Source organism: Chrysochloris asiatica, unplaced genomic scaffold (assembly GCF_000296735.1).
Source record: "Chrysochloris asiatica unplaced genomic scaffold, ChrAsi1.0 scaffold00272, whole genome shotgun sequence".
NCBI classification, from domain to species: Eukaryota; Metazoa; Chordata; class Mammalia; order Afrosoricida; family Chrysochloridae; genus Chrysochloris; species Chrysochloris asiatica.
Genome location: NW_006408790.1, coordinates 2,200,430 through 2,220,812, shown reverse-complemented (window position 1 = coordinate 2,220,812; position 20,383 = coordinate 2,200,430). Strand labels below are relative to the sequence as shown.

Below are 20,383 nucleotides of genomic sequence, written 5' to 3'. Positions count from 1 at the left end.
GCAGCCTTACAAATAAATTTTTTTAATCTCTTCGTCTCCTAAAGATGGAAAAAAATGACTACCATTTCTTATCACAATGAGATCTGACAAGAGCTGCTGAGTGCTATTCTGATGAGAGATTCTATGTATTGGAAAAGAAAATGGCTATTTTCCTGAGTATGTGGCTGCACAGTTTATATCTACTATGTTATGGCGGAAAAAAACAGTGAGGTCATGATTTATCAAAATCAGAAATATTCAATAAGAGCAATTTTTTCTAAGGACAGAGCCTTCTTTCCAGGAAATATTATCAAGATGGGGAAAACCAAAGGAAATCAACTTTGCGTTTTTAAAAAATGGGGTTTTATAGCATTTATAAACTAATTTTCAAAGGAGATCTTGTAAAATACTCTCTCTCAGCCCTCCTCATTAAAGACAAGTTTATCTCCTTATGAACTGAATTAAATCTGGTTGCCAGGAAAGTGAGTAGCCTCACAAATCAGAGATTACAACATACTCAGCGGATCCCGCCCAGACTGCACTAGCCACGGGGACACAAGAAAGCAAGCTGCAGAGGACATGGCTCTTAAATGTCACTGAGGCAGCGACCTTCGCTTTACTGTGTTCACTGCCAGTAAACCACCGAGAAAATCCCAGGCAGCAAATTTATCACAAAGAGATGACAAAAACGAGGGCTCACACGCCATTTTGCTGTGACATCGTTTTGTCTGTGGGATCTGTGGATTCTCTAGCAAGCTGCGCTTCCTTCACGTTTTTGGTGGGACAGACAGGGAGGGCTGGAGTGTTCACATCCCGCTCTAGATGTGAGCGAGGACCGGCCCATGGTGCAGTCAGCACCGCTCTGGAAGCAGATGGACGGGTAGATGGGCCTGCAGACTGGGCTCGCTCGATCTGTGTAAAAGAACTATACCCTGAGCTCAGAGCTCACAAAACCACGAGAAAGCCTGCTCCTTTATTTACTGTGTGCCATGTTCTTCCTGCAGAAAAGAATCGGTTAGCATTTGAAGATTTGCCAGCTTAAAGCTGACGTGGTGCACGATACACTCTCTCATCAGAAGGTCTTCCTGCATATTTCTGGGGGACAGATGGCAGAGGAAGCACTTGCCCACTGGAACAAAGTGTACACTGACTACTTGTTCCAAGATTGTACAATCATTACCTTCCTTCATTGATGAGCTCGATAAAGGCCAGTCCTGCATTCTTCTGAATAGAGTTTTGCCATTCCTAAAGGGAGAGAGCAAACCAAGGGTAAGAGCAATGTACATGCCAAGGAGAGGAACATCTGGTTCACGAATCATACTGATGTTGTTAATAACTTCCACATGGGATGATTTCAAAACCCCTTCATGTGATTTTATAACAAACATTATTTGGTTAGCAATAACATCAAGTAGCCTTTTATCACTTAGTTTCAGAAGATGCTTTTGTGTTCCTGGGAGATCCTGGGCTTGATGGTGACAAGATGGAAAAGGGGTCACAGGCTGAGAGCTTGCTCCAGAAAAGACCCTACAAGGACCAGGACTAGGTGGGATCCAAAAGTTCGCATCCTTGAATCAGATTTCTCATTGATGTTTTCAAATGAAAGTTAGAAATATAAGTTATCTATTGAGCTTAATTAGGAGCTCTGCTAGCATAGTGGTTACGAATTGGGCTGCGAACCTTAAAGTCAGCAGTTCGAAACTACCAGTGGTTCTGAGGGAGAAAATGAGGCTTTCTGCTGCCATAAAGATTTACAGCCCCGGAAACCTTGTACAGGGTCGCTATGAGTGGGTTCTGACTCCACGGCACATAACCACCACCACACTGAGCTTAATTGGAAGATGAAATGTTCTGTGTTTGTTTTTGTTTGTTTGTTGCGCATTCCTAGTGATAGAAAGTTACATAAGAAGAAATGAGAAATGTTACCCACGCATCATCAGTTTGTAACAAATACACATCAAAGCACAGTACTAAAACAAAAGTAAAATGTCACGTAATCTCTTGTTACTGATTTGATTTTGGGGTCACCGTGAATGATGAACTAAAAGGAGCCCTGATCATGCTGTGGGTTAGGTGCTAGGCTCTTCACTGAAGGTCAGTGGCTCCCAGCAGCCACCCCGCGGGAGGAGGATGAGGCGACCTACTCCAGTACAGAGTCACTGCCTCAAAAACCCTCTGCAGGGTTATCAGGTACGGGTCGGAATCGACTCCGTTAGGGGGGCTGTAATCTGCTCGAAGGAAAAAATGGGCACCTCTGTGATGGGGGAGAGAAGAACTGGGAGTAAAGGGAACAGAAGTCGTGAGCTGGACATGCGGGGCCGATGAATTTGTGGAGCAGGTATGTGCATGATGTGTTTGTGGAGACAGTACACAGGCACAGGGTGCTACAGGACCAAGCGCTGAGAATAGTAGCCAGGACTCTTGATCAACACTTAGCATGTATCCACCTGTCTGTACATTTATAGAACATACATAAAGGGGTTCTGGTATGGTGCTGTAGGATAAGCATTGGACTGCTAACCTCAAGTTTGGCAATTCAAACCCACCAGTTACTTGTTAGAAACCCTATACAGGATGGCTATGAGTCGGAACCAAATCGACGGCACTTAGCAACAATGAAACTGTATTAACACAAGGCGTCCTCTTGGCGTTCTGGGTTAGGTGTTGGGCTGCTAACCATAAGGTCAGCAGTTCAAACCCACCCAACACTTTTTCCATGGGAGAAAGACAAAGCTTTCTGTTCCTGTAAGTTACAGTTTCAGAAATCGTACGAAAACTTACTTGGAGTTGGGACTGACTTGGTGGCTGTGACTATGGCTATGTAACTATACATACGTAAGCATGTACCCATCTTGTTTGTTATGTACACAGCTATAAAAACGAAAGGGGCTGCCAATGAACTTTGCTGTAGTTGTTGTTGTTAGGACTTATCGTAGCTCCATGTTCCCCCTAATGAAAGACACCCCAGCCTCGTCATCCCTCCAAGTGATACGCTGCAGCTCACCGTTGCTGTCATTGTGCCCATTTCACTGGTTAAGGGGCTTCCTCTTTTCTCTGACCCTCCACTTTACCAAGCATGATGTCCTTCTCCAAGGACTAATCGGTCCTGGAATCATGTCTGAAATATGAGAGGCGAAGTCTCACCATCCTGGCTTCTATGTATTTTTACCAACACGAATCTGTTTGTTCTTCTGGCAGTCCAATATTTTTCACCAACAACACAATCCCAATGCATCAACTCCTCTACAGTCTTCCTGATTCATTGTCCAGCTTTCACATACATAGGAGGCTACTGAAGATATCAAGGCTGGGCTGAGGCATCCGTTCCTCTCTAACACTTTAAAGAGGTCTTTTGCAGCAGATTTGCCTAATGTAATGAGTCTTTTGATTTCTTAACTGTTGTTCCCATGGGTGCCGAATATGTGAGATTATTGTAAAACATGCATTTAAAAATACCATGGGAAGTCTGTGCTTACAGTGGGTTGCTTGTGCTGAAGCTTCCATCCCCTTCGAGCCTCCCACATCCCAGAGGGTGGGTACAACTGAAGAGTAAGAGAAGGAAAGTCTGAAAGCCACACATGGAGTCAGAAGACAGACATTTTCAGCATATGCTTTCATCAGCTATTTGCTGAGATTTTCCATAAGGTTTCTTCATTTTAATCTCATTGTTTTTGTAAATTTTAAACAAATATATGTCATAGGCTAGTGATGTACACAAAACTTGCACTTTTTTTAAATTAAATTTTTTTTTTTAAAAGTGAGTGGGGACAAAATTGCCTTCACCAGATTAAGTATAAGGAGCTCTGGTGGCATAGTGGTTAAAAGCCGAGCTGCTAATCTCACAGTCGGCAGTTCAAAACTACCAGCGCTTCCTGGGGAGAAAGAGGAGGCTTTCTACTCCTGTAACCATTTACAGCCTCAGAAACCCTCTGCAGGGTCACTGAGAGTCAGAAGTGACTCCACGGCACATGATCACCACCTCCAGATCAGAGTACAGCTTTTAGTATCAGAATGTGCCAGGGTAGAATGCGGGTTTAAAGCTTGTTTACTGATTTCGGAATGATGGCTGTAAAAGGAACAAAGACTTGATTTTAGGTTCGCATCTTTAGTAAATTCCTGGACTTGCTGGCAGAGGTACAGCTCATAGGACTGGATTGCAAACACACAAGATGGCGAGTAGAGAAAAAAGTGAACTAAGGGAGGTATGCGATACAGAAAGTGAGCGAGGACAGGTGTGTGATGGGAGGGTGAGCAAGGACAGGTGTGTGATGGGAGGGTGAGCGAGGACACATGTGTGTGTTGGGGGATGAGCCAGGACAGGTGTGTGATAGGTGAGCGAGGACAGGTGTGCGATGGGGAGGGTGAGCAAGGACAGGTGTGTGACGGGGAGGGTGAGTGAGGACAGGTGTGTGATAGGTGAGCGAGGACAGGTGTGTGATAGGTGAGTGAGGACAGGTGTGTGATGGGGAGGATGAGCGAGGACAGGTGTGTGACGGGGAGGGTGAGCGAGGACAGGTGTGTGATGGGGGGGTGAGCCAGGACAGGTGTGTGATAGGTGAGCGAGGACAGGTGTGCGATGGGGAGGGTGAGCAAGGACAGGTGTGTGACGGGGAGGGTGAGCGAGGACAGGTGTGTGATGGGGGGGTGAGCCAGGACAGGTGTGATAGGTGAGTGAGGACAGGTGTGTTATGGACGAGTGAGCGAGGACAGGTGTGTGATAGGTGAGCAAGGACAGGTGTGTGATGCAGAGGGTGAGCGAGGACAGGTGTGTGATGGGGACGGTGAGTGAGGACAGGTGTGTGATAAGTGAGCGAGGACAGGTGTGTGATGCGGGGGGTGAGCGAGGACAGGTGTGTGATGGGGAGTGAGCCAGGGCAGGTGTGTGTGTGTGATAGGTGAGCGAGGACAGGTGTGTGATGTGGAGGGTGAGCGAGGACAGGTGTGTATGTGTGTGTGGAGTGAGCCAGGACAGGTGTGTGACGGGGAGCAGGCCCCTTGGTCTCTCCTTCAGCTCACCCAGGCTTCAGCAGTAGTGCTGTAGGAGACACACGACAGCCAGCACTACCCAGGGGGACGTTTCTGCTCTGTTACACAGGTCATTGTGGGTCCGAATTGTCGGGTCATTTCCAATACCCGCCACCAACAGAAAAGGATAAGATCACAACCAAAGCTTTTCCTGGCCAACTATACCTCATAAAATGTAATAAAGAAAACAAAACAAAACAAACTCTGAAAACAGAAATTGGAATAAAGGCTTTTTCCTTCACTGAGCACTATTTGTATTAATCATATGACCATTTCTTCTGAAATACAGATTTTGTCGTAATTTATTGGCACATTTGTCTCCTCATGGGGTCATAAGTCCCTTGAGAACAGGAAGAGCCTGGCCTTCCTGAGCTGAGTGGACACAGCCAGCAGTGAGTGGCCGGCATCCTGGATGGGCCATGCTTCTGTGGTCATATCACTGCTGGAGTCAGATGGATCTGGGCTGAAAGCAGAGAACACCAGGCGGCCACAGGTGTCTCCCAGAGACAACACTGAAGTCTGCCCGATGCCCAGGAAGGGCACAGTGGCTTGTCATTTCCAGAAGAATGGCAGAACCTAAACAGCCAGTGGGCACCACGTAACTGGTAGGTACTATTTAGTCCCAGGACAGCACATTTCAGAAGCACCTCAACTCTACCCTACCAACAGCTCTTCCCCGGCAATGTGGTGAGTGAGAGTTGTGGGAAACTGGAGTCAAAAGATGACGATGGTTCTGGGTCCTTCATTAGCTTCAAGCAGGGGACCTCCCACCACTGTCTGTTTTCTAAATCAGACCCAGGCACACAGTGATTACGTTGTGTGCGTGTTGTTAGGTGTCATCGAGTTCCCTCTAGCTCACAGCGGCCCTGCATAGCATTCACGAGACTAGAAATCTTTACAGGAACAGAACCAGCCTGGTCTTTCTCCCAAGTACTCAATTACCCTCGATTTAAACATCGTGCCCGAATGTTTCATTGCTGGTCACTTCCTTCACACCCAGCTACTCAGTCCCACTGGACCCTGGAGAAACTGAAGCCATTTCAACAATTCGGTAGTAGCCAGCTCAATGCGAAAACACAAAGTAGTCATGGGATAAGTCACATATCAACTCATTATTAATAATTTATTCATTAAAATCATTAAATGATTCAATGGCATATAATTATTAATTCACGTAATTCTTAAAATTTAATAAACAATTAAATGTAATAATCAAATTAAGTGGGATGTGATATTTCATCATAAAAATTAGAAATTCATGGTGTTTCCACAGATGTTAAGGGGAAAACACATCTAGTCCATCCTCTGTTTTCTTATATTTACAATCTTCCTAGTGGAACTAAAATAAACTGAACACGAGTATATACATCTAATAAGAAGTGGAGGACAGAGAAACAATCTACTGCCTAGAACCTTTCAGTACTGATTACATAACCACCACCAGCAGCAGATGTTCAAGGTCCCAAGATGTATGCACTGTGACCCACACGATCGGTGGGTCAGTCTCATAGCTGCTCCTTGGAAACTGTGCATAGGGGTCACTATGAGTCAGAATTGACTCAACAGCACTTAACAGTCCTGGGGTGGCTCTGGAGGGTAAGCACTGGACTGCTAACTGCAAAGTTGTCAGTTCAAACCCACCAATCACTCTCAGAAAACCTGTACACGGTCGCTATGAGTCGGAACGGACTCGGCGATGCTTAACAACAAAAACAACAATTATAAACCTCAGATCCGTGGCACTGTAAGGTAAGCACTGGACTGCTAACCACAAGGCTGGCAGTTCAACCCGAGGAGCAGCTGGTGAGCAGCCACACCAGGACTCCCAGAAACTATTTGTTGTTGTTAGGTGCCATCGAGTCAGCATCAACTCATAGCAACCTGGTCAAAATGACTCAGAACTGACTTGACGACACACAACAACATAGACTTCTCCATCTTTGGTGGATTAACATTTAGAAAGAAAAAAAAATGATGCCTTTCTCTTTGACTCATGGGAATAAACTGCATCAAATTGGAGAAAAGACAGGACTTTTCTACGTTCAAAGGCCGAGTTCGTCGGAAAAGAAAGACGGTTCCTCAGTTGTGGTTCTTTACCAAGTGTTGTCGTTAGAAGTTCTGGGGTATGGCCTTGATCATATCATTGCAGTCACCCCAATCCTTTTCTTTTCATTCAAGTATGTGAGGTATGTGGAAGAGATTCAAGTCCGACAGAAACCACACAACAATGCTTGCTAGGAACTTGAGACGCACAGCCCAGACGGAGAGGCCTGAGGCCGCGACAACTACTCTGTGCTCCTTCTACAAATATGAATGTTTAATGAGATTAAAACATGATTGATTAAACATACATTTGCTTCATCAGTGCGCCAAGTCTGAGAGTACTAAGATGCAGAGAGAGGATTTTTCCCATTAAATTTCTCATTTTATAAAACATTTCCTATGGACAGATCAGGCACAGGAAAACAGAAGTGGCATCTGCTAAGCTTCGCTGATAACAACTTAAGAGAATCCCATCGGATAGCATCACTCCATTTTTCCTAAAGTACCTCTCATGGAGACTTCCTTTTAAAAAAAAAAAGAAAGAAAGAAAGAAAATCTGGAAATAATTAGAAACTATTAAGGTACCTTAAAAAGTTTCCTTGAAAATGGAGTCTGCTATTCATCAAGGAACACAATAGACTTAGAAGAAATAATGTCGTGGAAATACAAGGCACACCCAGAAATAACATGAAGCCCCTCTATCACATCTGATTACGCAGCAAAACCAACATAAAGTGGGGACAGAAGGGACAATTTCAGACTCGGAGAGATTTAAGAGCATGCAGGAAGCACTGTAGCTAAAAACCTGCGGAGCTTGTCCCATACAATGCATATGAATTACTTCAGTCCTTTCATTTCAAAAGCATAGGAAGTTTTTGGGTTTGTTTGAAGATGCTGCTAACTGTGAAATATGAGGGGGGACTTCAAAAATTTTGTGGCAAATTCCATTTTCTTTTCATTGCATTTTTCCAGAAACTTTCTGATGACCTAGTTCTTATGTAACAGTAATACAAAACAAGAAGAGGTAATGCTTAAATTTTTCTGAGCCACACAGAAAAGAGAATTCTGCAGAATACAGGAAAACGTAACAGTTAAAAGGTTTTGATTATTGTGGAATAAATCTATTGTTCCCAATGAATAACATCTTTTTAAAATCAAGTATATTAGTCTGACTATAAGAGCACTTTAAAAGCTTCAAATATGTTTTCCTCAGAGCCCTGAGATTCCTCTGGGGTGGGGTGGGCGGCAGACTTGATGGCCTGTCCCTCGGAGTTGAAAAGGCTGTCCATATGAGCTGAATTACCCATGACATATGCCTTCAGACATCAGTAATATGATCACATGTAAATGGAGACCATATTTTGGACACAGACCATTGGCAACAGTGAGTTTCTTGAGGAACTCAAGTAAGAGGGAAGAGAAGCTGCCCACCTTCCTAGTCTGGTGTGGTCAGCGTGCGGCTGCCAAAGGAAAAGGCAAACACAGCACATGCGGCAGCGCATGATAAACAAAGCAACGACAACATCACAAGAAATGCTGCCTCTCCTGTCCTTTCCACTCGCCAATGGGTCAACTTCGGAAAAGGAAACAATTTTACACAAAAAAGTCAACTGGAAAATTCCTTTTGCACTGAAAACCGTTTTCTAGTAAGAATAAAATCTGTGTTGCATTTACCCCTGTGTTTGTGTGTGTGTACGTGTATAGATCCACACATCAGCAGTTCTGGTGTGGCACTGTCAGATAGGCACTGGACTGATAAGGATGACGTTGCCAGTTCAAGCCTACCAACTGCTCCTAGTAATTCAGAGCTATGACTATTTCAGGAGCACGACTATATGGCTCATCCCAAGACCGCGGATCCAGGATTGGGTCCTGGTGGCGCTCTGGCTTAAACATTGGGCTGCTAACCTTCAGTTGGTGGTTGAATTGCCTCAGTAGCAGTTGCTGGGTTGAATGTTTTTTGTTTGTGTTTGTTTTTCTTTGCATCAATGGTGACGCAATGGTTAAGTACTTGTCTGCTAACTGCAGGGTGGGTGGTTAGAACCTACCAACTGCTCCGAGAGAGAAAGAAGGCAGTCTGTTTCCATCAAGAAAACAGCTGTGGGAGCCCTGTGTCCTACAGGGGTGCTACGAGCTGGAGCCCACTCAGGGCAGTGGGGGTGAGGCCTCCCGGTACCCCTCCAAAGGTTGGGCTACCAAGAGGACCATTCCAAGGTCTGTTTCTGTTGTGGCACAGAGGCAGCCTACAGAGCAGCAGTACTCCCACAGGGGGGAAGAGACACAGGAAGGCCTGCAGAGGAGCACTGGGCTCTGTGGGGAGCGAGCTAAGCATTTGACATCATTAACTGAGATCTCTTTTCCAGAGGCTGCGGCTGCTGTGGTCACTCCACTAATGGGTGAGAACCACACACCATCCACCGTGAATCCAGTCGTAGAGAGAAACAGCCCTGAAATCCGAGGGTTTACAAAGGCTGCTGAAGTCCACAGTGGAATTTCACAGCAGACACTGTGGAGGCCCCCAGCCCCACACACCTCCACATGATTGACAGAGGATTCCTCATTTTGTTTCTTTAACCGTATTTCTATCTGGAGATCAATGTTTCCGCTTCACAGAAAATAACAATTGGCCTTCTTCTTTTAGGAGTCCGCATTTTTATAAGTTTCTTAAATGAAGTACAGGAATCAATTAACCCCTTGAAATATTTAAACACATTCTGAATTATTTAAAAAATGCAACTTGAAAATCAAACCAGGAGGCATATTTATAACATTGCTTCGGTGGAATATGGCAAGAAAGTGCACTGCATGAAGAGCTTAAATTTCTCACTCTTCCTCTCGATCAATATCTGAGGCAAAGTTTCATCTCTAGGGCCCTTAATGGCAGGAATTCCTGGAGCCAGTAAATGAGTAATGTTAGACCTATGATTAGACAATGAGCCCATCAAAGACGCCAGAGCCTAATGGTACAGCCATCCTCAGTGCTCTGTGCTGCACTCCCACCCGGGGCCGGAGGATGAGGAAGGGCAGGTTATTTCTCTCCGTAAAAGTATTTTTGTCGTGGTTTTCAATGCACATCATCATGAACCTACAAGATTCCCAGCTTTCTCCTTGAACTCAGGACTTGGACGCAGCCTGCGATGAACCCCTGAAGGAATTCTCTTCTCCTCTTCTTCTTCATCCCTATGCTTCCTGGCTAAAAGGAGGCAAATGCACCCAATCTGCTCCCTGTGGATCCATTTTGGACAGGAGTAAGCCCGAAGATGGGAGGCAGTGGGTAAGTTACTGGTGTTGTTTTGTTGGTGTCGTGGTTTCGTTCCTTTTTGCCAGCGTTTTAAAGCATCAAGTGAACGCATGCCATGTTTATTTGGGATGCAGCTGTGGGTTTAGGCCGACTTCAGAGACAGCGTCGATATGTTTGTGTTTGGTTGAGGAACTGAGGAATACAGTTGTTACAGTCTTGTCTAAACTCCTTTTCATTCTGCTGTTGGAGAGCTTAGCATTTCTCTGATGATCAGGTCCCTTAGAGATATGACAGAGCCCCAAGAAGGCTGGCCACTCACTGCCCATTTTAATTGTCGGGAAAGTGCAGTGCCGACCATTTGTAGTTGCTGGTAATTGCTATGAAGGAATAGGCATACCCGACAAGGGCAATGCTATATTGGTCACACTGATGATGAGAGCTGAAGAGCACGAGCAGACTTCTAGGACTCACCTTGATGCACACAACTGACACACAAGGATAAGGGAAGCAGCAAGGTGTCCCCTCACATCCCTCCCCCCTTCCATCCTAACTGATGAGGGCGCTAATCTATTAGAGTGGGAGCAGCCACAGGGCTCCAGAGAAGGCATTCTGCGGCATGGTGGCTAATGTCCGTGGGACGCCAGGAGGGTCTCCAAATTGCACAGGGAGAGACCTACTTGTAGAGATAAATCGAAAGGGGAAACAAAAGACCAGCAAAGGTGGTAGGGAAGGACACAGTTACAGAGAGCAGGAGAGGGGGAATACATTGATAACATAAGCACTGACTGCTAACCGAAAGGTCAGCGGTTTCAACTCGCCAGCCGCTTCTTGGAAAACCTCCCTCTATAGGTGGCCATGAGTTGGAACCGATTAGACAGCACTTAACAGCAGCCTGGCTTCTACGGGGGGCAGCTGTGTCCATGTGAAGGAGACAAGAGAAGGGAGCTCTCAGAGCACCCGGAGGCCCGGGCCCATCTGTTCCCAGTGTGAGTGCGCGGCGCTCGGCGACGTGACTCAGCAGCAGCGTACCTGAGAGCACAGCAACATGACCAGCTCCACCACCGACGTGCTGGACTTCATGCAGACCAGGCCTGCAGGGAACAAAGGGGGACACAGGTCAGCACTCAGCCTTGCTCACTCATGATCAAGTGTGAGCAAAAGAGTCACAAGACACGAGTACTAAACACTGACAGCAGACTGCAACTACTCTCTGCTCAGAACAGTTCTCGTGTTTACACAAGGCAAGGCCATGGCCAAGGAACCCGGAGGCTGCAGTGGTTACGTGCTCGGCTGCTACCAACCCTCCAGTGGTCCTGAGGGTGAAAAGGAGACAGTCTGCTTCCGTGAGGAGTCACGGCCTGGAAGCCCTGTGGGGTGGGCCTGCTCTGTCCTATAGGGTTCCTATGAGGCGGTGACAGCCATAGATAGGGTTTGTTTACAAAACTCAGGGGCAGTCCCAGGACATCTAAGAACCAACTGTTCTGGAGTGGAGAGCTGGTATCTGTGGAGGACTGTCTGCGTCTTCTTCCAACAGGCAGCATAAAAGTAATTTACATATAGCTTAGCCCCATAGATTGTCAGGTGTTGTTTTTTCTGAAGACAGTACAAAACAAATTTCATAAACAACTTTTGTTGTTGTTGTTGATGGGTACCATCAAGCCAGTTCCAACTCATAACCATCCCGTACAGGGTTTTCACAGAGGGATTGGTGAGTTTGAACTGCCGACCCTGTAGTTCAAATGGAGTTTGTGGCCAAGTGCTTACCCTATAGCGCCACCCCAGGACACTTGCTAAAATGAAGTTTAGTGGGGAAAAAGATGAGGCTTTCCTCTCCCGTAAACATTTCCAGTCTCAGAAACCCCATGCAGGGTCGTCATCACTCAGAATCAACTCGAAGGCACTTACCAAGAAAGGAAGCTGAAAAATCTCCAAGTATTCCGCATATCAACACTCTGGAGAGATATCGTACCAAAGAGAATCAATGATTCTGCTCACTGACCACTTTCTAAGAGCTAGGAGATGTGCTAAGTGCGTTTACACATACACCAAAACACAAACCCACGGCCAGCGAGTCCAGTCCGACTCACAGTGAGCCCACGGGACAGAGCAGAGCGGTCCCACAGGTTCTGAGACTAAATCTTCATGGGAGCAGACAGCTTCAGCTTTCTCCCTCAGAGGAGCTGGTGGGTTTGAACTACCAACCTTGTGGTTAGCAGCCCAAAGCCTCACCGATCTGGTCTCCTTTTACTCTCATCACTCTGTGACAGAGAGTGATGAGAGCCGAAACATGAAGCGTTCATCAAGGTTCCCCCACTGAAAGACGACAGCTACGTAACACTGCAGGAGGTACAAGGGCTGGTCAGAGCAATGCCAACAGAGAGGAAGATGTAGCCAGAGTACCACCAGGACCTCTGGATGAGCCAACAACGCCATGATGGCATGCTTTAAAGTTTCCCCTGGGTTTTAAATGAAAGTAACTTTGTGAATAGACGCATTTTCTTGTGCTTTGCAGACAAGTGTTAACCAGGAGAGGTGTCCATACGCCACAGTTTTACATTAGTTGTTGCTAAATGGAAAGTTGAGCGAAACCAGCGCTTTTGTTTGTCTTGAGGTAAATTGACTAAACAGTCTTAAGTGCCTTCCCGACACTGGTGTGTGTATTTAGGGTGGGCCCTTCTGTGCCCACTTTGCTAACAACCCAATCCTTACTGTACCGACAGAGAACAAGCTGTACAAGGCCACTAGCATCGCGTCTTATCAGATGCGCCAGCAGACAGCTAACTAATGAAATCAGAGGCAGATGGGAGCAGTTCATTTAAGAGACAACAGCTGTAATTGATCAGCAATTGTGGTGCTCATGGGCTCAGAGAGTCAGGAAGATTCATGGGACATGCATTACCTGTTGGCTACTCCACAATTTCAACTCTGGACAAAGAAAAACAGAGTCTGAGGCCTCAGGGCTGAGCATAGCACACTGATGAAATGAACACCTACCTGTTCCACAACGTTTGACATGCTTTGGTGTTAACAAAGATGGCTCACTGCGGCTTCTGTGTTGTTGTTGTTGTTGTTGTGGGTAGGTGCCATGAGTCAGTTCTGATTCACAGAGACCCTGTACACAACAGAACGAAACACTGCCCGGTCCTGAACCATCTTTGTAACTGACGTCACATTTGAGCCCACTGCTGCTGCCACTGTGTCAATCCATCTCATTGGGGGTCTTTCTCTTGTTTGCTGCCCCCCACTTTACCAAGCATGATGTCCTTCTTCATGGACTGGTCCCACCTGATAACATGTCCGGCGTATGAGATTCTAAGTTTCACCATCCTGACTTCTTAGGAACATTTCTGGCTGTCCTTCTTCCAACAACCATTTTGTTTGTTCTTCTGGCAGTCCACGGTACTTTCAATATTCTTTGTCAATACCACAGTTCAAATGCATGTGTATTACGCTTTCTTTTTCTTTTTTCTTGTGAATTGAGTGAAGGTTTACAGAGCAGATCATCAGTTGACATCCAACAAATCATAGTTCATCTGTGTGGTTACAATCCATATAACATCACTCAGTCCACCTCCTCCCTGTGATGGTTTCCATCCCTCCGTCTTTCCCCACCCAATGGAATTGTGTCCATTGGTAAACACTGCCTTTTTGATCTCAAATGGTTGACATTTCCTGGTGTGTATACACATCATGAGTGTTCTTGAGCCCTGGTAGAATTATCTATTGTTTGGCTGAAAACGGAACCACATAGGTGAGTTCAGTTACAGACCTGAAGGGTGACCGGGGCCAGTCTCTGTCGTCCAGTGGTCGCTATCAAATCAGTAAACCTGGTCTTCTTTATGCTTTTGATTTTGTTACACAGTTTCTTTGTAGTAGGGTTTCTTGATAGATAACAATTTCAAGTAGAACTTAGGGGAAAATTTTAATTGCTTTCATTTTCTTGTTTTGTTTATTGAACTTGTAAGAGAAAACGCTATGTAAAGAAAAATATAAAATGAACATTCATTGCAACTAAGTAAGCTTTGTTCAAAAGGATTAACATCAAAGTGGGAGGGTATCAAAACTGCAATTTGCAAGCAGCACTCTCATTACTTTGAAAAAGGCTATTGTTTTTTCAACTTCACAGAGCCAAATACTCAACTTCACGAGTACGGTGGGCCTAATTCGTCTTGAACAGAATGAACTAATGGATTGTCTTCAAAAGGTTGTTGTTGGTTTTTTTAATTTAAAAAGACAGCCAACCTTGACAACACCATTGTGAACTGAGGCAATTCTGGAAGAATTACCCATCGTTTAAAAGTACAGAATCACTTCCATCAAAATGATTTCTAAGTGCTAACAAAAATATGAGAGGGCTTCAGAAGGTTCTTGGAAAGATTCCATCTCCTTAATCCCATTTTTCCACAAACTTTGTGAAGTCTCCTTGTGTTGCTGAGACAAACAGGTAAACTCCAGTGTTTGAGTAAGCATACTGAGGAAGGAAGGCATGTCTGGTGACACCATAGCCTTCTTAATGAATTTGAAAACTTTAGATTTGGGTAAGAACCATGATTTTATGTCACTTTAATTATCAATTTAAGAAACCCAATTTTATCTGGAGCTGCTACAAGTCAATTCTGAGACGGCATCTCCACAAGGTAAGTGGTTTCAGACTTGATGTTTCTAATAGGCTGTTTACAGTTTGTGACCGACAAGAAGTATCATCAGTTCAACTCCTACACTTGCCGGCATGGCCTCGTATAGAGTTAACATCAAGACGCTTACAGTGTTAAATGACACACCATCGACACATTACCAAGGGCTCTATATTTTAATTTGAATCTAAGAGCGTCTAAAATTTATGTCGAGTTTTATAAAAGACTATTAAATGTATCATGGGCTGTCAAAAGAAGGAACGAATCTGTGCTGGGAGAGGTACCGCCAGAATGCTCCTTAGAAGGGAGGATGAAGGATGGAGAAACTCGTCTCTCATACTTCAGACATGTTTTCAGACAGACATCATGCTTGGAAAAGTGAAGGGACAAGGGTCAGTGAAAGAGAGGAAGACCCCCAATGAGATGGACTGGTACAGTGGCTGCACCAATGGGCTCAAACATGGAGGTGGATGATGAGGATGGCTCAGGGTCGTTGCACATGGGGTCACTGTTGGTGGGAACCAACTCACAGGCAGTGGGGTTGGGTTGGTTTACTACTCATTTGAATCTCTTCTAACTCTTTGAACTTCTCACCACGTCTCACTGGGCAGATAGACATGAGAAGATATAGGGATCGGCCCGGCCTGCCTCAGTCCCTGCATGGAGTAGGGCCTAAGGAGCTCGCTTTACTCTGGTGCCGAGCTACAGGGTCAATTCACCATCGACACTTAGGGGCTGACTGACCAGAGTACAGGGCATATTTGCTGGCCTGTCAGGAGGGCTAGGGGAAAGCTCACAGGTGAATAAAGATGGAAAGAAATACAATGAGAAATGATACTGCTTCAAGATGAACCATCTATAGCCCAAACCCACACCTTTGAGTCAATTCTGAGAAGCAAACCTATAGGGCAGAGCAGAGCTGCCCCATGGGATTCCTGACAATATCAATATATATGGGAACAGACTTCACAGCTGTCACCCAAGGAACAGCTGATGGGTTCAAACCACCAACCAACCTTGCGTTTAGTAGCCTAATGCTTAACCCACACTGTCACCACGGTTCCTTGAAGAATCCATTACTGTTGTTGCTAAGAGTCATTGAGTTGGTACTGGCTCACAGCAACCCTGTACAGAGTTTCCAAGGTGCAGCTGGTGGGTTTGAACTGCCGACTTTGCATTTAGTAGTCCAGTGCTGATCCTACAGCACCACCCAGGGAAAGCAGTACCATGGGCCAGTGAGCACTCTATCTCTATCCCATAGTGATGTCCTCCGGTTAGGTGTGAAGCGGCTCTCAGAACAATATGCTGATGGCTGTTCAACACGATCAATGGCATTACTGCCACTGAGGTATACAAGCAAAAATGGTTAAATGGCCACATATTGTTATATGGTATCATGCTACCATTATTTAAATAATAAAAAAGGGCGGGGTAGCCTTCCTCAGAGGAGCTGTCCACATTATGCTCACCAACAGCTACCTAGGAGGGACCGGGGTGCTGTCCCCATCAGCATAACCATACACACGCTGACCAGTCTGCTGGCCCGTAGGCAATACCCACTGCTGGGCCTACGAGGAAGGAGGCGTCTGGGAAGGACCATGCTCCACTGTGAGGGCAACTGTCCAGCCAGAGCTACTGAGCAGATGATGAACCCCTGTGGAAAGATGACGTCTGCTACGGTTAAGGCACTGGACTGCAGAGTCAGTTTGAGCCACAGGGTCGGTGGTTCAAACTCACCAGCTACACCTCAGAAACCCTAGACAGGGTCGCTATGGATCAGAACATACTTGACAGCACTCAACAACAACAAGTGATTAACATCTTCCAAGTGGCTAAGATACAAGTCCTAAAGACAATCAATTAGGGGGGAGAAATTTGAGGAGGTCCAGATAGAGCTGTTGGGACTGGTTTGTCCTCCGACCTCTGGTTCTTTGGACTTGAGCCAGCGGCCTGCTGTATTAGTACCTGCTGGGCCGGCCTGCCTGCCTGCCTGCCTGCCGATCTTAGCGCATCAGCCGCTGTTCCTGAAAGCTTCACAGCCCTGGAAACTGCATCAGGCTCAGTATGAGTCAGAACCGACTCAAGGGCACACAGCAGCAAGAAAGCAGAGTTGAACAAAGCATGTTGTTGTTGTTGTTGTTGTTGTTGTTGTTGAGTGCTTTCAAGTCGATTCGGACCCATAGCGACCCTGTATAGGGTTTTCGAGGAGCAGCGGGTGAGCTTGAACTGCTGACCTTGCAGTTCAGACAGCTCTGCAGTCTGGCACATTAACCCACAGTGCCACCCCAGGACTCTGAACAAAGCATCTTCCTTAAAATCAAAGCCCCCACACACACTGCTACTAGGGTCACGGTGACTGAAAACAAATGGAAGAAGACAGCTTCTATTTTCGGAACTTGCCCCCTCCCCAATTAGAAAAACAAATAAGCTAACAGCTTACAGCAATGAACAAGATCAGAAAGAGCCCCCGCGTACAGTGAGTGGAAGTCTGAAGCCTGGCCTTTGTAACCCCTCTCCATGGATGATGGGGAGACCGAAGAGCACAGGGTAGGGGTGAAAGTGGGTTTTCAGCGAGACTATGAGACTTGCTGGAAGTTGACTTCAGGTGTGTGTGGAAACGGGAGTCCTACCACTCTGATGGATGGGCAGGGAGGTGGGGGGGCGGAGGGCCTTCTTCCAGGAGAGGAGACTGACAGACAGACGGAGGCTGAGTGAACTCATGAGGACGAGGGAGGTTTTCAGGAGAGGAAACCACTTCATTGAAAAAGCACTTAGTAAGCATTGTGTTCCAAGTGCCAGATACTGTAGTGAAAAAGCAGGGATGGGGTGGGGGTGGGGTGATCATGTTAAGACACTTCATTAGCTAAGAGGATAGTAAACCCACTGTTGTGGGATCGATTCCAGCTCCCGGCCACCATTCAGGACAGAGTTGGTGTTGCTGCTGTAGGTGAGCGCTATGGAGTTGGCTGAGACCCTTAGAGACCCTGTATAAGTTTTCAGGAGTGGTTGGTGGGTTAGCTGACCACCTGTGGTTAGCAGTCCAGTACTTCTCCTACAATGCCACACCAGGAACCCACAAGCCATTCCTAGGGGCGTCACCTTTATGGAAGCAGAACGCCTGGTCTCCCCTGTACCCTACTGAGTTTCCGAGTCTGTACATCTTCATGGGAGCAGACAGCCTCATCTTTCTCCTGTGGAGCAGGGGTGGGTTCGAACCACTGACCTGACCCTGGAGTTAACAGCAGGGTGGGCTCCTGCCGAGTACATGGAGGCCCGATGGGATGTGTTTAAGGATCTGCGGGTCGTGTGGTCTCTGTCCTTACTGCTTCACCCTTCGGTGTACTATGGAGGCAGCTGGGCCCCCAGAGACGCAGGCACCCAGACAGGAAGTGCCCTCCATCAGGTTCCCACAGTAGATTTCTCGTTAGTAGCTTGACAGGCCTTTCGTCTGAGGCACATCCACAAGGGCCCGAACTTCCAAGACGTTAGTGAGCAGCTGAGTGCTTAAGCATTTGTGCTACTCAAGGACTTCAAAGCAGCCAGACTTTCAGGAGAAATGATTTTAGAAAGTCCATGACCCATTGTTTACAATTTCAAAATTTAAAAGGCTCTGCAGACTGAACACTGCTTTGCATGACTGTGGAAAATTTAGTCATCAGCAAAAGTTCATCTGAATAAAGTGACACTGTTCATCCTCTCTGTTCCACTTAGTGGGATTGACCCCGTGCACTAGTGTGGACACAGTGTGGAGCCCAGGAGTGTGGCCCAGACGCCCTGGAGATGCTATGAAACATACATTTACTTCTCGTCTTTTTCTTAAATCCTAACTCATTCGAATTACAAAATGTATCTGGTGCTATAACTTTGAGTAAGCATTACAGGCACTTGTTTAAAATAAAAGAAGCATGGATTTAGCTTTTTAAGAGTCAGAAACTGAAAATAGTACACAATACTGTCTTACTTGAAATAGCTGTATTTAGAAAGACTAGGAAGGAAACTCAAGATTGATTTTATTGCAATTTCAAAGTAATCTGAGACTGCACGTTCCCCATGGAAATGGCATGTGTTCACAAGAACTGGGATCTATTTTTGTACGGAGTGGCTGGCTCAGTGCTTTGAACGGTACATTTAGATGTCTGCACTGAGCACAGACAAGGGGGCAGAAACGGGTCCCTAACCCCCAAATGACCCTCTTGATTGATTAATTGAAGTAAGCTCTCTGTGTGGACTCGGTGTCATGTGCTGTTTTCCTGTGCTAGACGGCATTTTCTTTTGTATGGTTTTGTTTCTGTGTAGATTTTTTTTTTTTTAACATAATGACAGACCTAAAGTTCCTGAGTCTATCATAGCTATTTATTTAACAAATGATTTGTTGTTGTTAAGTAAATCAAAACGGTTTCGATTCATAGAGACCCTGTATAGGGTTTCCAAGGATCGGCTGGTGGATTTGAACCACCGGCTTTGCAGTTCAAAGAGACCTTATGGTCAAGTGCTTACCTTACAGCACCACACGAGGCTTCCTAACGAATGACAGATGGCAATAAAAATGACAACTCTTACCCAGTGATGGTTCCTACAGACATAAAGGTTAGTGATCAGATAGTGATCGAAGCTGAGCTGAAGAGAATGTTCTAGTATTGTTATTACCCACTGCCTTCAAGTCAATTCTGACCCCTAGAGACCCTACAGAGCAGACTAGAACTTCTCCATGGGGTTTCCCAGGCTGCAGTGGGCTAAGACACAGTAGTGCCTGTGAGAAGGAGGCAAGACTGGGAGGCATTGCATTCAGTCCACCCAGAAGAGCAGCTGTGAGTGGAAATGCCTCCATGGTACCTAACAAGCTAAGCACAGTGTCGTCACAGATGATCTGCACCTGCAATTCTCTTCTCACTAAAGCTAATAATGGAGTGCACTGCTAGTCCCGTGTCAGCCTCTCAACCAGCATCTCTTCTCCCTGTGGCCTTTCAGATCCTGGAAAGTTTCACTTCCATTCTAAGCCTACAGACCCACGTCTGTTTTATCTCTGACATCTCCCAAGAAAGGTTTTAGTCCAAAATGCTCATCAAGAATGATGTGTGTGGCTCTATACAAAAATGAAATCAGCATGCATTAAGGACCTAAATGTGAATCCCAAAATTATGAAGACCATCAATGGAAAAATAGGGACAAATGTGAGGGTGCTAATTCAGGGCATATACAGACTGCCACACATTTTGAAAAGTGCACAAACAAAAACAGACAAAATAGATGAGTGGGACATAATAAAAATTAAAAACTTATGTGATCAAAAGACTTCACCAAAAGAGTAAAAAGAGAACCCACAGAATGGGAAAAAATTTTTTGCAACGACACATCAGATAAGGGACTCATTTCTAAAATATATAGGAAACTACAACACATCTACAAGAAAAAGACAAATAACCTAATTAAAAAATGGGCACAGGGCATGAACAGACACTTC

At 45.7% G+C, this 20,383-nt stretch overlaps 1 protein-coding gene across 1 annotated transcript in view; it reads right to left on the bottom strand.

Moving 5' to 3' along the window:
• The window catches only part of NBEA (neurobeachin), an 822,532-nt gene that overhangs the window by 422,884 nt on the left and 379,265 nt on the right, over positions 1-20,383 (bottom strand). The window contains exons 34-35 of the mRNA XM_006874376.1: positions 11,318-11,379; positions 1,160-1,224 (exon numbers count right to left, since the gene is read on the bottom strand). Of these exons, the coding sequence (XP_006874438.1) occupies positions 1,160-1,224; positions 11,318-11,379 (127 nt within the window). The remainder of the gene's footprint in view (positions 1-1,159; positions 1,225-11,317; positions 11,380-20,383) is intronic.